At 42.0% G+C, this 16413-nt stretch overlaps 1 protein-coding gene across 2 annotated transcripts; it reads right to left on the bottom strand.

Annotated features, from left to right (window-relative positions):
- Positions 1–3251: 3251 nt before the first annotated feature.
- Positions 3252–13766, bottom strand: LOC116685520 (zinc finger protein RFP). 2 transcript variants are annotated; one of them, XM_032510538.1, is made up of 3 exons: positions 13684–13766; positions 7595–7877; positions 3252–4842 (listed from the first exon to the last, which is right to left on the bottom strand). In XM_032510538.1, the coding sequence occupies exons 2-3, from the start codon at positions 7863–7865 to the stop codon at positions 3617–3619; spliced, it is 1497 nt and encodes a 498-aa protein (XP_032366429.1). In that variant the 5' UTR covers positions 7866–7877; positions 13684–13766; the 3' UTR covers positions 3252–3616. The 2 variants fall into 2 exon arrangements, with proteins under 2 accessions (XP_032366429.1, XP_032366430.1); XM_032510539.1 differs by having other exon boundaries at positions 7595–7874.
- Between the last annotated feature and the right edge of the window lie 2647 nt (positions 13767–16413).

The raw sequence follows: 16413 nt of genomic DNA, 5'->3' as shown, positions 1-16413 counted from the left end.
GGCTGAAGGGCCACAAGAAAAGGACCCTCGGGGGGGGGGCACCAAGTTATAGCGTTCAAGTCCATTCCATCTATGTTATTTAGTCTGGGTTAGGAAAGAATGTGTAGTTAGGAGTATGGTGCCTTTCAGTCTCTTCCACATGGGAAGGATGGGATAAGGTGAAGGTCTACAGTTCATTATTATTAACAACGGTATCGGGTATCACAGATACACAAAAGACCAGGCACCGGACGGGGACTGGAAAAGTCAGATCAGTGCACCCCTAAATAAAACTGCATCAGCAGCAGACTTTCATTTTAGAATAGTCTAAGTCCAGCAGGAGTCCTCTCAGGACAGATCTAGGAGGTCTACGCCACACTATCTACTTTACAAAGGACAACCAGTGGACACCAGCAAGCATTTGGTGGACCAGTGGAGACACCAGGGCCCAAGCCAGAAAAGTTCTATGATAGGAGAACACTGACCTGAACATGGCTGCTATCAGAGGCCAGTCTGCTGCTGGTCTTCTGGGGACCTCGTTGCTCCGCTGCTCCTGGTCCTGTTGTCCTCCTCCATTCCTCTCTGGTCCTGAGTCCAGCAGATCTCCACTGTGGCTGCTTACACGGGAAGAAATCTAAAGGGAAAACATGGACACACACTTTTAGGTCATCTCCCTTCACACTGCTACGGTGGCCGACTGTTCAACACACACAAGCTACAAATACAAACACACAATAAAAACTACAACACACACAAACAAGCTGGAGGAGCTGACACACCCGGGACACATTAGTGTGAAGGAGAAACTCCTCATCGCCCAGCTCTCAGCTACACACACACAAAACAAAAAAGATACACACACACAAAAGCTACAACACACACACACACACACACACACCACACACACATATAAAAGCTACAAAACACACAAAAGCTACAACACACATACAAAAGCTACAAAACACACGAAAGCTACAACACACAAAAGCTACAAAACACACAAAAGCTTCAAAAACACACAAAAGCTTCAAAACACACACAAACACACCACACACACACACACACACCCACACACACACCACACACACACACACACACACAAAAAAAGCTACAGCACACACACTCAAAGCTACAACCCTGTGTCGTGTAAAGATCAGCAGTTGAAGAGTTTACCTGAGTGTGCGGGTCACCTGGAGCTCTGTCTTCTTAAACTCACTAAGAAACAAAGACACAGCTATCCCGCCGCCAGCCCGAGATCACAGGGAACACACGAGACTTTCCGCTTTCCTCCAAAGTTCAGGGTTTTTCAGATTAAAGTTTCAAATGAAAGAAGGCCGCCGCCTGGAGGTCAGGAGGGGAACAACAGCTCACATTCACTTAATGGATCAGTTAGTGGTGGACTGGGACTCAAGTCCTGGACTCAACTCCAGGTACTTGTTTTGTTTACATGGAGTCTGGTGGAGATATGCCGCTCTATACACACTAAAAGTAGTGATTATTTACATGGAGTCTGGTGGAGATATGCCGCTCTATACACACTAAAAGTAGTGATTATTACATGGAGTCTGGTGGAGATATGCTGCTCTATACACTAAAAGTAGTGATTATTACATGGAGTCTGGTGGAGATATGCCGCTCTATACACACTAAAAGTAGTGATTATTACATGGAGTCTGGTGGAGATATGCTGCTCTATACCGCTAAAAGTAGTGATTATTTACATGGAGTCTGGTGGAGATATGCTGCTCTTACACACTAAAAGTAGTGATTATACATGGATTGGTGGGTTTGGTAATGGGGATTTCGGGGTTGTTTCATGTTAAACTAAAAGGATCCTCTTTCATAAAAAAGCTCTATCTCTGTAGTAATGTTATCAGACACTTAGAATAATAATCTGAGTCTGTCAGCACTTTTACTGGATGGAAACGTTCTTTATCAAGTTAACCACAGAAACGGCAGGAGGAGAAATACACCAAATCAAGTCACAAATAATCACATGAGGCCTCGTTTGATTTCATTTATTTGAGAATTGTTCCAAATATGAAACCAACTGCCTACCTTTAATCTATCTATCTATATCTATCTATCCATCTATCTATCTATCTATCTACTATCTATCTATCTATCTATCCATCTATCTATCTATCTATCTATCTATCTATCTATCTATCAGGTCCTGTTGTGTAGAAAGAACCAACCCCAGCAGTTTAAAGTGATATCAGGAGAATGATTTAGAAAAACACCATTATCATTTTTGGTCTCAAACAGACTATTTCTGCAATTATACACAAATAATTCATCCTTTTTCATTCCCGTCTCATTATTGAGGAACATAAAAAATAAAAATCAGACAACCAATTTAAATGAATTCAAATTTAAGAAATACACAAGATTTCAGAGTACACAGTTTGTTTTAGTAACGGTGTCAAAAAGACACGTCATATAATTATGATTGGATACCTCTTGGATCCTTATCGTCCAATCAGATTTGAACTTTATCTTTTTAATTTTAGATATTTAAAATGAAAAAAAAACATGTTTTCGTTTCTCCATTAGTGGATATCTGCAATAGCTTTGTTTCTAGTCATAATTCTTATTGTAGATATCTGAATTTTCATACCAGTCACTATGGCAACGTTCCACATAGTACCAGACATAAGAGAAGATCAGAGGAGGAAGATCTTCAGATTGGTTTCAGCTTTTAGAAAATGAAGTCAAAATGAGAATTGTTAACTTTATTCTCTATATTTCAATATTTTTTCTGATATTTAGACCCTATTCTCAAAATTGGTAGAGACTTTCATTCAAAATATTTTTCAACATTTCGACTTAATTCTCGAAATCCAAAAAAGAATGGCCACGCCAGATGGTCAAAATGCAGCCACGAATAAAAGGAGCTCATTTAAAACGAAGTGCTTGTCCTAAATTAAAACAAAAGGAGATTTAGACTTTGATTTCTTTCAACTTTATTCTCAAAATGCAAAAGACAACAACTTCTATCTCTGATTTATTGTTTTATGTCTGGCACTAATACTGAAAGTTCAACTTTATTCTCAACAATAAAGATCATCCTCGACTGAAATCCAACTTGTGTGTAAACCAGCTTTTCTGTTCTCACTGCTTCCTCAGGCCTTGTGTTCAACACCTGCTTTTATTTACACTTTTTATTCTACTATCACATATTTACACATTTCTTTGACTCATAAACCATCTTACAGAATTCATGAAACCATAAAAAATGGCCAAAGTGACCAGTAATATCCAAAGACTTTGTTTTCTGGGGCTGCACATCAAATACTAATAAATGTGTATCTGATGACATCATCAACACATTAATTTGATGCATCATGACACACGTTATGTAGACGATATCTATTTAAACCTCTGTTAAACCCACAGACATTTATTATAACTTCCAGAAGAAATCAGTTTCTAAAGACACCAAATATGTCAAGATGAAGTTTGATTCAATTTGGAAAGAATTGCTGCACATTTAACATATGATAATAAATGGTATAAAGTATAAATCAGTCACCACAGCAAGCAGATTTTGTAGAAAATAAGATGTAGAATATATGAATATGTACATTTGTTCCCTTGATTGAAAATGAATCAATACCTGAAATGAGATCAGTGATTAGTTTACTCTGACAGGAGAGATGATCAGAGGGGCAGAGTTTTTACCACCAGCATTAGGACAGGGACCGAAGTATGGGAAGACTTTCTCATTGAAGGAGCAGCCAGTAAAGGAGTAGATAAGACCTGCAGCATCTACGTCATAAAAGGAGACCAGACCCTCGTCATAGTCCACAAACACCCCCACCTTCTGAGGAGGAGACTTCAGAAAGAGACGGACTTGAGGGGAAGCAAGAGCTCTGTACTCATTCCCATTTCTCAACCATATCGTCCAGTAACCTTTGTTAGGACTCAATTTGATGTCTCCCTTCCTGTCGATCGACTCTCTGGCCACTCCTAAATTCCAATTAGTCTTTCTTTTAACTTGAACCTCAAAGTAAAATCTGCCCGAAGAGAAACTCTGTTTTCCTAAAAGAAAAACACAATAATCAAATCTCTCTGGGTTGTCTGGGAGATTCTTCCTCACATCACCAGCATTCACTTGTTTCCCATCATCAGACAGGATGAGAGCAGGATGTGCTGTATCAGGATCAAGAGTCACATCCACTGCATACTGCTGGACCCTCTTCAGCTCGGCTTCACGCAGCTTCTTCATCTCTTTACTGAGTGTCTCCTCCAGCTGAGCCACAGCTTTCACCACAGTCCCCTCATATGATGATGGAAGGACGCTGACCTCTGTCCACTCCTTGGTGAGTGGAGGTTGTTGGATGTTTAGGGACTGGACCCTCTGGAGAAGATGGGGGTGGTCTTCAGAGCGTGAGAGCTGCTCCACCTCAGTGCTTCTCTTCATCAGCTCAGAGATTTCCTGTTCCAGCTCTGTGATGAAAGCTTCGGCCTGTTTTTCTGTTGTTTTCTGCTTCTCTTTGATGGTGTTGATGAGCTCATTCAGGCCTCTCTCAGCAGACTCCTTCAGAGAAGTGAAGACCTGAACACCTTCTGCTATCTCTCTGTCTGCATCTTTCTCACTGAGGTCGACTGAGTGTTTGATCTCCTGAATCTTCAGTCGTCTCTTCTGGATCATCTGCTGAATTTCAGCATCTGTGTTTTCCAGCTCTGCCTTCTTTCCTTCATATTCTTCTTTCAGAGGAACAACATCATGCGGCTTGTGGTCTGAAACAGACTGGTTGGTCTTACTTTCCTCCAGAGGTTTATTGTGCTCCTTACACTTCGTGCCTTCCAGGTTCGGCACAGGGTCTTCTTCAGGCACGTTGCTGGCAGCAGCCAGATCTACACACAGTGTGAGAGAAAAAATACATGTAATTTGAAAGACAATTATTATTAGTTTTAAAAGAAATGGGTGCATTCGTAGGCGTAATGGAGACTGTGTATATATATATATATTATATATATATATATATATATATATATATGATGAAATAGTGGCATTAGAACTTGACGGGTCAGAATTCTAGCTGATAGACAGTCCAAATACTTATTCCAGCTGTATCATACAAATAAATAGTTAAAAAATCATACATTGTGATTTTTATTTTATTATGTCTCACAGTGGACATGCACCTACGATGACAATTCCAGACCCTCCATGATTTCTAAGTGGAGAACTTGCAAAATAGCAGGGTGTTCAAATACTTATTTTCCTTACTGTAACTAAATTGATTAAATCAGATCAGACAGGCTTTATTCCTGGAAGGCAAGGTGCTAACAACATCAGGAGGACATTAAATCTTATCTCATGTGGTACAAACAGATCCCAGCCTGCCATGTTGCTTAGCTTAGATGCACCAAAGGCATCTGATAGGGTAAAATGGAGCTTCCTCTACCAAACATTAGCAAATTTCGGGTTTCATACAACCTTTATAGACTGGGTGAAAATGGTATACAAAAACCCCAAATCATCGTTTAGAGTCAAAGGGTGTTGCTCAGACTTTTTCCTACTTCCTACTTAAAAGAGGAGTCAGACCAGGAGACTGTCTGAGTCCTTTACTGTTTGCTGTAAGTATAGAACCACTGGCTGAGTCAATAAGACAGAATAAAGATATAAAGGGAATAAGGGATGAGGGGGGAACAGAACACAAAATATTACTATTCGCAGATGATGTATTAACATATATCAGTGAACCTTCCACGTCATTAACAGCCCTGGAGAATAACCTGAACGAGTATGGGGAGATTTCAGGATATCTGACCAATGAGGCTAAAGCAGTAGCTACGATGTTCTCAGGTCACTGTTCGGCTGATTTAAAGGAGAAATTCAAGTTCAAATTGACCAATAAAGGGTTCAGATATTTGGGTATTGTTATTACTTCTGATACGTCACAGCTATTTGAAGCAAGCTATGGGAAATTGATAACTGATATTAAAAAAGATTTGACCAGGTGGGAGATTTTGCCTTTGACTCTGATGGATAGAAACTGTGAGAATGACTGTACTACCAAGACTGTTGTTTTTGTTCCAGTCATGGCTTATTATGGTCTCTAACTCTACCTTTAACATGTTAGACAAGATTATATCTAAATTTATTTGGAAAAAGAAAAAGGCTAGAATTAATTAAATAGAAGACACTTCTCTGTCCAAAAGAGAAGGGAGGATTGAATTTACCCAATTTAAAGAAATTACTACTGAGCTGCTAATTATTTGGATTACTAATGATGCAGATGCATTGTGGGTGGGAATGGAACAAAATGCTATAAATGTACCTGTAGAATCGCTTCCATTTTTGAGTGAAGTAACACTAAAGAGGCTGAAGGTGGGCAATTACTGGATCAGGGGGACGATGAGAAAATGGCCGAGGGTACGTAAGAAAGAAGAACTGTCAAACTCCATTTGTAGAGCCACTCAAATCTCAATTAACCCTGATTGTTTACCATGTATGATGGATGCAGGCTACAATAGATGGACACGACAGGGGTTAAAATATATTGCACAAATGTTTAGGGGACAAACCTTGAAGTCATTTCAGCAGTTAACACAAGAATTTAATTTACCAGCCCATGATTTCTATAAGTTTCTACAACTGAGACACTACCTAACGACACATAAGGAGTGGGAGAAGATCTCTAACATCCCCTCGAAACTAGAAGAATTACTGATGATGTATACCTAGGGAGGGACAAAGAAAGGGATTAGATCCAAATTGTATAAGATACTACAACTGGAATCTAACAATAACAATTTGGATGTCAAGGAAAAATGGGAATTGGAAGCAAATATTCTAATAACAGATGAACACTGCGAAGAAGGACATAAGGTAACTAGCAGCCCAACATGGAGGGAGTTTGATTAGAAGATCAAAATGAGGTATATTAACACCCCATCTATTACATCAAAATACAGTTATACCTCGGAGAGATTTTGGCGGGGCTGCGGGTTGGTAGGGGACTTTACACATATATTTTGGGATTGCCCGAAAATTGTAGTTTATTGGAAGAATGTTCAAAAGGAATTAGCACATGTTTTGGGTATTGACTTTAAGTTAGATCCAGCACCATACATATGGGTATAGATGGGAACTTGATTTCCTCACTAAGAATTCTACTTTTAATAGCAAAGAAAACAATCACAGCCTCTTGGTTGAAGCCACAACCTCCCAGTGTAAGGGAATGGAGAGAAAGGGTAAAAAGTGGGTTCATCATGGAGGAAATCACAGCGAGGTTGCAGCTCAAGTCAGACCGGTTTGATCAAAAATGGTTACCAGTAACACAGACAATGTCAGAACTCTAGTTACCTCTTTTATTGGTTTATTCATTTTTTTCTCTTAACTTAATTGTATTATATAATTGTATTTTATACTTATTACAGTACACTTGACATTGAAGGTATGTTCTTATTGCTACAGGTTACTCAGGTTCTCTTCCTTTAAGATGGAAGAAGGAATGTTTGGAGACGAGGACATGATCATCGGTTAGAAGGGAAACTGCCAGAGCATCTTCTAATGTGTCTTCCTAAAGTATGTGTTGTTTATATGTATGCTTGTCATTTTATGTGAGAAAACAATCAATAAAAAGAAAAGGTGACTAACCTTGTGGTCCTGAGTCGGTGTCTGGCAGACTCTGGACCAGATCATTCCTGTCGATGTTCTCTAGAACCTTCTTGGCCAACGTCAGAGCTCCCTCTAGCTGATAGGTGCTCACCATCACATCCACCGTGTCCTGCCTTTCTGCGTTCTCCAGCTTGGACACTTTGATGGGTTGGAAGCCTTCCAGGACGTCTTGCTGCAGATGCCATTTGAATTTTGCTAATTCCTCTTCTTTTAAATTCTCCAAAGTGTTGAAAAGGTCCACTGCCGTCATCGTGGCTTCCTGCTGAAATCACAAAGTTTTGTCAAACTGAAAGAAAATTGAAACAAAAAACCTTCATTTTACCAGGAAATTATTATTAACCAGGGGCCTGTTGCACGAAACCAGGATAAGGGATTAATCCGGGATATTCAAGTTATCCTGGATGAATTTAGCTTTGACTCGGTTGCACGAAACCAGGTTGAGTTAAACTCAGCCCAGTAACCATGGAGATTATTCTTTGTGGCTAGCCTGGTCCAGAGTGAGCTAACAGCCGGGCTAACAGCCAGGCTAACAGAAAGGCTAACAGCCGAGCTAACAGCCAGGCTAACAGCCGGGCTAACAGCCGGGCTAACAGACAGGCTAACAGACAGGCTGACAGCTGGGCTAACAGACAGGCTAACAGCCAGGCTAACAGCCAGTCTAACAGCCGGGCTAACAGACAGGCTAACAGCTGGGCTAACAAACAGGCTAACAGCCGGGCTAACAGCTGGGCTAACAGACAAGCTAACAGCCGGGCTAACAGCCAGGCTAACAGCCAGTCTAACAGCCGGGCTAACAGACAGGCTAACAGCTGGGCTAACAAACAGGCTAACAGCCGGGCTAACAGACAGGCTAAATGCTGGGCTAACAGCCAGGCTAACAGCCAGTCTAACAGCCGGGCTAACAGACAGGCTAACAGCTGGGCTAACAAACAGGCTAACAGCCGGGCTAACAGCTGGGCTAACAGACAAGCTAACAGCCGGGCTAACAGCCAGGCTAACAGCCAGTCTAACAGCCGGGCTAACAGACAGGCTAACAGCTGGGCTAACAAACAGGCTAACAGCCGGGCTAACAGACAGGCTAAATGCTGGGCTAACAGCCAGGCTAACAGCCAGTCTAACAGCCGGGCTAACAGACAGGCTAACAGCTGGGCTAACAAACAGGCTAACAGCCGGGCTAACAGACAGGCTAACAGCCGGGCTAACAGACAGGCTAACAGCCAGGCTAACAGCCAGTCTAACAGCCGGGCTAACAGACAGGCTAACAGCCGGGCTAACAGACAGGCTAACAGCCGGGCTAACAGCCGGTCTAAGATTAATCCTGGAGTCTCATGTGTTACAGTTTTTCTCCATTGGTTTGGCTCATTTCTTGAAACAGAAATTACATTCTCAAAACAACATGGACAAACCTCCAAACTACTTGGCAATTGTTCACAACAGAATTGAATTTCTCATTCATTTCATCAAATTGCAAATGCCTAAGTACATGCCTCAATGTCTCAGTACATCTTTGCAAATGATTAAGTACAGGTAGCCTACATTTAGCACAATTTCCAAGTGAATAGATCTTGCTGATCTAAACTGATTGTTGATTCTCGGTCTAATGGTTGTTCACTCCAAAACTTGTCAGCATCATTTCATTGTATAAGCCATTACATGCACAATAGTCTGTTCAGTTGTCAAAATGAGTCAAGAACATAATACCATGAATACCACATATGAATCCCTTGGAACATTTGATAAAAAAAATTTTTCACAGCAATTGACAGTCAGGTGAAACTAGAACTTTACTAACGAAGGAGGAGTTTCACACATCTCAGATGACCAATCAAACAGTACGTTTAGTTACATGACAGGTGCTGTCCATGACTGTGAATGCTCCCAAACATGTATAGAAAGATCTTGACAATGCAAGACCAGCACAATTTCTGAACATGGAGGCACCTGGCCAGGTAAATGAACAAGAGCAACTGCCTGCTCGAGTAGGAGGAGGTAGAGGAGGAAGAGGAGGAAGAGGAGGAAGAGGAGGAGGAAGAGGAGGAGGAGGAGGAGGAAGGGTGCGTGGTGGTGGAATAGGTCAGGAGAGGGAGGGTGAGGACGGCGGCCAGGAGAGGGAGGGTGAGGACGTGGTCAGGAGAGGGAGGGTGAGGGCGCTGTAGGCTGTATATAATTTTCATTGATTTTTTATTTGTGTGTTTATATTACAGTGTTATGCTGTATACATTTTCTTTTTACTCTGATGTATAGAAGTTACTTTACAGTATGTGTGTGAATGATAATAAAATTCTGTATTACAGTATATATTTTTGTGAAATCCTATTTCTTTTTTCAGTTTTATACACAATTGTATTGTGTAAGCACAAAAAAACAGTACAGTAACCATTCGTGAGCTTAGAATTATAAGGTTATATCTCCACTTTTGGTCGACATTGAGTTTTTGACACAATCTGATCCATTAGGTGTTTATTACAGTAATGCCTGCGTGGTGTTATTTTTGTAAAAAAAAAAAGATTACATGTAATAGATAAGGCTATAATAGAAGATTATACTACATAACGGTTTTGTCAGCTGGGATGTAAAAACTTTGATGCTCAATATCTCAGAACTACCCTAAACGGAGGTAGAACCTTACAATTCTAAGCTCACGCATTGTCGGGTTGTCACCGTTGTTAATGAAGGACTGGGCTAAGACTGAAAGGTGGATATGAGGGATATTTCCATGTCCTCTGCCATAGTGACAAAATATCTAAACATTCTGACTTGCAGTGCTTACATAATGCTAAAGGGACAAAGCATTTTGGGGGCACTGACTGGTTAAATGAGAAGGAAATGTAGTTTTGACACATGAGTGAACTGTTTTGGGAGAGGTATGAGCTTTTGCAGGTGACCCATGGTGTTGTGCCGAACCATCCACGTTATTTTGGCAAAAGCACCAAGAGTGTGGAGAACGTCCGGTCTGTTTCGAGAAATGAGCGAAGCAATTGAGAAGGATCTTTGCCATTTTGGTGGCACTGACTCTTTATATGATAAATGAATTTAGTTTTGAAGCATGAGTGAACTGTTTTGGGAGAGATATAAGCTTTTGCAAGTGAGCTATAGTGTTGTGCTAAACTGTAAGAATGTTTTGCCAAATGATCTTAGAGTTTTGAGAATGTAATTTCTGTTTCAAGAAATGAGCCAAACCAATGGAAAAAAACTGTAAATCAGCTGCAGTCTGATCTGACATAAACATGTTTAAGTTATTCCGTTGTCTTCTGAATGTGTTCTGCTTTATTTTTTATTAACATGCATTATTTGTCACTATAGTTAAGAGTTTGATTTAAACCCTACTATAGCAGCTGTTTAGATGGTTAGAAATAGTTGCACTGGCACCCAGATGTGGAGCGGCAATCGGGGGAGTCTGGACTTTTCCTGGTGGGACGGCAGTGTGTCGAGGAAGCCTGGTGTGTGGTCGCTGCTCGGTGGCAGACCTGTGCATCACGTCAGTGTCCGCTCTCTCTGTAAAAGATGAGCAGCGCGGCGTCCGTGGTCTCAGCTTCAGGTTTATTTCAGGACGCTCCGGAGATTAAGTGGGAACATGCAGCGATATTCCCAGATAAATTATTAAAGGCAGACTGGTCAGAGACCAATAACTTCATGATTTCATTTTCTTTTTGCTTGTCCTTCTCTAATAAAGGACAGTTTGTGTAACTCTTTAATTAATTAATATGTAGGCCTAATGTTTTTTATTATATTTTACTTTGGTTTCATAACCTTCTCAGTAAGTCTCCCATCCCTGGACCAATAACGCGGCCTATATACGTAGATAGTGGAGTTATCATTCATCACACCGGGAACACCACAACGCTTCTTCATCTTTTTATTTTGCTGCTGTCACTGTCAGAAGAATACAAAATATAAATATTGTTTTACATATATGCTCACAGCGTATATTGAAGTCACTTCTTTTTCTAGTTTTTGTCCCTTTTCTGATTGTTCTGTATGAACATTAATTGTATAAAGATATTTAGAGTTAGACCTATCTTATAGAGATTTGTCCGTATGGTTGTAAAACTTGTTCTGGCGTTGTGAATAAGGGTTTGAAATGAAGCCTAGACTAGGGTCCATTCCCCCAGGAACATTAATAAGTAGGCTAAATAATAATACATTTTATATATATTGTGTTTACATGGTAGGCTATTCAAAGACACTTTACAGTAAAACCAGAACATTTATCTCATAAAACAGAGACAGCAATACAACCAACACATTAAATGTATTAATTTAAACGCAGTGTAGCATACATCTTGGTAGAAATATGTTGTGTGTGTGTGGCTAAGGAGATATTTTTACATCCTCACACATTCAGCCGGTCCGCTATTGTCTGTTGGGCTTTTTCTCTCCGTTTGATTAAAGACGGAGTTCCCTTTCTGCTTCACCTCCTTGTTACTTTCTATTAGAAGCTGCTGCTCATTGGGTGAAACATATGGCGCATACACCGGGCTGGACAAAGCTCCACCTGTTCATCCTGGTTATCTACACCTGGCTGGACAAAGCTCCACCTGTTCATCCTGGTTATCTACACCTGGCTGGACAAAGCTCCACCTGTTCATCCTGGTTATCTACACCTGGCTGGACAAAGCTCCACCTGTTCATCCTGGTTATCTACACCTGGCTGGACATAGCTCCACCTGTTCATCCTGGTTATCTACACCTGGCTGGACATAGCTCCACCTGTTCATCCTGGTTATCTACACCGGGCTGGACAAAGCTCCACCTGTTCATCCTGGTTATCTCCACCTGGCTGGACTTAGCTTCACCTGTTCATCCTGGTTATCTCCACCTGGCTGGACATAGCTCCACCTGTTCATCCTGGTTATCTCCACCTGGCTGGACATAGCTCCACCTGTTCATCCTGGTTATCTCCACTGGCTGGACATAGCTCCACCTGTTCATCCTGGTTATCTACACCGGCTGGACATAGCTCCACCTGTTCATCCTGGTTATCTCCACCTGGCTGGACATAGCTCCACCTGTTCATCCTGGTTATCTCCACCTGGCTGGACATAGCTCCACCTGTTCATCCTGGTTATCTACACCTGGCTGGACATAGCTCCACCTGTTCATCCTGGTTATCTACACCTGGCTGGACATAGCTTAACCTGTTCATCCTGGTTATCTACACCTGGCTGGACATAGCTTAACCTGCTCTTTCCCTTATCCTGGATATCTTTATTCTAGTTTAGTGCAGCAGGGCCCTGGGGTAGGCCTACTGTGTTTTCATTAACCCTCATGTTGTCCTTGAGTCTAATTTCACCCGTTTTCAAGACAATTCTTGTTTGTTTGTGGAAGAAAAGCATCAGTTTGTTTGTTCACCAGGTGATATCCTGGCTAATATCTGACATGTACCAGTCTATTATAAACCAAAACAACTAATACTTTCTCCTCAATTTACGCATAAATTACTTTTTTTACTCATTTTCACACTTTATGGACCATGAATGCAAAAAGTAATTTTAAAACTAGTTCAAATGAGTTGGGATGAACTTGGCAAGGAAGATGTCAGTCAGAATTTGGAGGTACGTTTTCATTCTTTATAACACCGGACTTTTTTCATAATGAAAACCAAAAAAGGCGAGTAGAGTCGAGGCGAGTTGAGTAGACACCACGCAGTGGAAAAACGCCATAAGCTCGTCTAATGTAAGAAAGTTATTATCTTAAAGGCCTGAGGGCTCAATGGCAGAGCATCTGAAAACCAAGACACATTTACACTTTGATGGGATGAGGTTTGTGACACACACCTGTCAATCAAAGCAGCTCTCGTTGGGACACTCCCTCATATCTCAGCAGTGAAGTCAGCGGAGATTAAATCTAACTTGTTTCCTGGTGCTGATTAAATCGGACTCAATGAACATAAAAAGGCTCATTTTTTGGCCAAAACGTCCCACATCATAGAATAATTACTGAGTTACTTCAGATCTTACAATAGTGCTGAAAGAATGAACCACTGCTCTCATCTTAAAGTAGATCATGTAGCCCCAAAATCTCCCAAATGATAGGCGAGTTTCTCCATCAAAGGTGTGTGATGTTACCTGTTAAAGTCCCGTTCAGATGAGGTCAAAGAGACGTCGTCCCTTCATCAGCAGACACTGACAGATGCTGCTGCTGTCTGTCTCATCTGACTGACATCCGTCACATCACCACACCTTTATATCCAGAAAGGTCATGTGACCTGAGAACAGGACCCGGTCGGACAGTCAGCGCTCTGATTGGACAGTTTTCAGGTTAATTATGCAATGAGGGAGGAACAGTCTGACCTCATAACAACATGGACACACCTCGAGTTTGATCCGAGGAAACGGGAGCAGGAATGTTGTCCGTCAGCGTTGGCCCGCCTCTTACTGCAGCTCTGTGGTTAGCTTTTGTTTCCTCGTGTTAAGATATAGATGGGGGGGGGGGGTGCAGACATTTTGGGGGCCAGGGACTCAAAGATTAAGGCCTTATAGTAGTAGTAGTATAATAGAAATTTAAACCCAATCTGAAATAGGCCTTTATTAACACATGTGATGAATGCATAGAGAAACCCATTTCTGACGACCTTTGTTGTCAGAGTGTTGCTGCAGTGAGACGGTTTGGACGTGTGTTAAGAGTTGTGTTGATTTGAATCAGTTTTGCAGGAGATGTGAACTGTATATTTCAGGTGACTGTTGGTAGAGTTTATGGTGCGTTTCAGGTGACTGTTGGTAGTCAGACTGTAGTTAACCCTTGTGTTGTCCATCGGTCAAGGGGACCCGTGCAGTTTATTTGACTTTTTGTATCGGTCTCACTAAATATAATTATTATACACAAAAACACACGCCACACACACACACACACCCACACACACACACAGACATATTGACAGTAAACCCTTGTGTTTGTCCATCGGTCACAGAGACACCTTCCATTTATTTCACGTTTTGCATTGGCATTCGGTCCACGGACTCAGGTGGTTTCAGTTCATGTCACGTCTACTACAGTGGACCTGGCCCTTCGGGTCTCTGGGACCCGGGCCAGTATTTAAAAGTATCTTTCCACTACAGTGGCATCGGCCCTGGGTCTCTGGGACCTGTCCGTATTGATGCAGACTACCTCTCCTTTTGGGTCTCTGAGACCCCGGGCAGAATGCCATTGTGTTGTTCTCCACTTCTGTGCCATCAGTTCGATTGGATTTGCTTTGTATGGTGTATGAAAGGGGGAAATAAAATTAAAAACAAAACCAAAGCTTGACCTGGACTACTAATATTTACCCACACACACGGGCGGCTGTGGCCCGTGGTAGAGCGGTTGTCTGCCAATCGGAAGGTTGGTGGTTCGATCCCTGGCCCTGCAGTCCCATTCGAAGTATCCTTGGGCAAGACACTGAACCCTGATTGCGCATCGGAGTGTAATGTGTGTGAGTGTTTATCGATGAGCAGGGTGCACCTTGTACGGCAGCCCCGGCCACAGTGTATGAATGTGTGTGAATGGTGAATGTTTCTTGTAGATGTAAAAGCGCTTTGAGTAGTTGTTAGACTTGAAAAGCGCTATATAAGACAGCACATTTACACACAGACGACATATTTACAGTATAACTGTAGACACGATGTCGTATTGTTTTGGACCTGTGCACCTTATTTCACTTCTACCAAGACACTGGTCTTCTGGTCTCTGGACCCTCGTGCATCGACTGCGTATCTCTACTGCTGTGGCATTGGCCTATGTTATCATTTGCGTTGTATTGTATGAAAGGGGAAATTAAATAAAAAAACAAACAATGCGTGTCCTCGGTCCACTAAGTTTATTTACCACACACACACTCACCATACACCACAGACTTGTAGACAGTATAACCCTTTGTTTGTCCATCGGGTCACAGGGACACGTTCAGTTTATTTGACATCTTGCATTGGCATTCGGTTCCCAGGGACCCACATTGGTTTCGAATCATGTCACGTCTACTACAGCGGACCGGCCCCTTTGGGTCTCGGGAACCCGTCCTGCATTCACTGCGTATCTCTGCTGCCGCGGCCTCGGCATTCGGGTCTCTGAGACCCGGCCAGAGTTCCGTTCGATTGCATTAGTTAATTATGCAATGAGGGAGGAACAGTCTGACCTGATAACAACATGTACACACCTCGAGTTTGATTCCAAGGAAACTGGAGCAGGAATGTTGTCCGTCAGCGTTGGCCCGCCTCTTACTGCAGCTCTGTGTTAGCTTTTGTTTCTCATATTTAGATATATGGGGGGGAGGTGGTTTCTAGGGCTCCAGCAGGGACGTGCAGACATTTTGGGGCCATGGACCTCAAGATAAAAGGCCTATAGTAGTAGAAGTAATAGAATTTAAACCAAATCTGAACTAGGCCTTTATTAACACATTATAATATATTATTATACACACAAACACACGCACACACACACACAGACAGACATATTTACAGTACACCCTTGTGTGGTCCATCGAGTCACCGGGACACGTTCAGTTTATTTGGACTTTGTTGCATTGGCATTCGGGTCCCCGGGATTTCAATTCATGTCATGTCCACTACAGTGACCTGCCCTTCAGGTCTCTCTAGGACCCTGGCCAGTTTTCAAAGTATCTTTCCACTACGCGGCCTCGCCCTCGGTTACCTGGGACCCTCCTACATTTGACTGCATATCTCTAGCCTCGGCCTCGCGTGTCTGAGCCCCCGGGGCAGAATGCGATTGTTTGTTCTTCCACATTATCCATGCCATCTGTTCGATTGTTTTGGGGGCTTTATTGTATGAAGAGGGAAATAAAAATTAAAACAAAAACCAAATGC

This window comes from Etheostoma spectabile, unplaced genomic scaffold (assembly GCF_008692095.1).
Source record: "Etheostoma spectabile isolate EspeVRDwgs_2016 unplaced genomic scaffold, UIUC_Espe_1.0 scaffold00569917, whole genome shotgun sequence".
Taxonomy (NCBI): domain Eukaryota; kingdom Metazoa; phylum Chordata; class Actinopteri; order Perciformes; family Percidae; genus Etheostoma; species Etheostoma spectabile.
Note: the sequence above shows the minus strand (reverse complement) of the source record. Positions and strands in the feature narration are given on the sequence as shown.

Coding starts and splice junctions, on each gene's coding strand:
- LOC116685520 (XM_032510538.1), bottom strand. CDS start 7,865: ATGACGGCAGTGGACCTTTTCAACACTTTGGAGAATTTAAAAGAAGAG. Junction 4,843..7,594: donor CACCGACTCAGGACCACAAG/GTTAGTCACCTT, acceptor CACTGTGTGTAG/ATCTGGCTGCTGCCAGCAAC.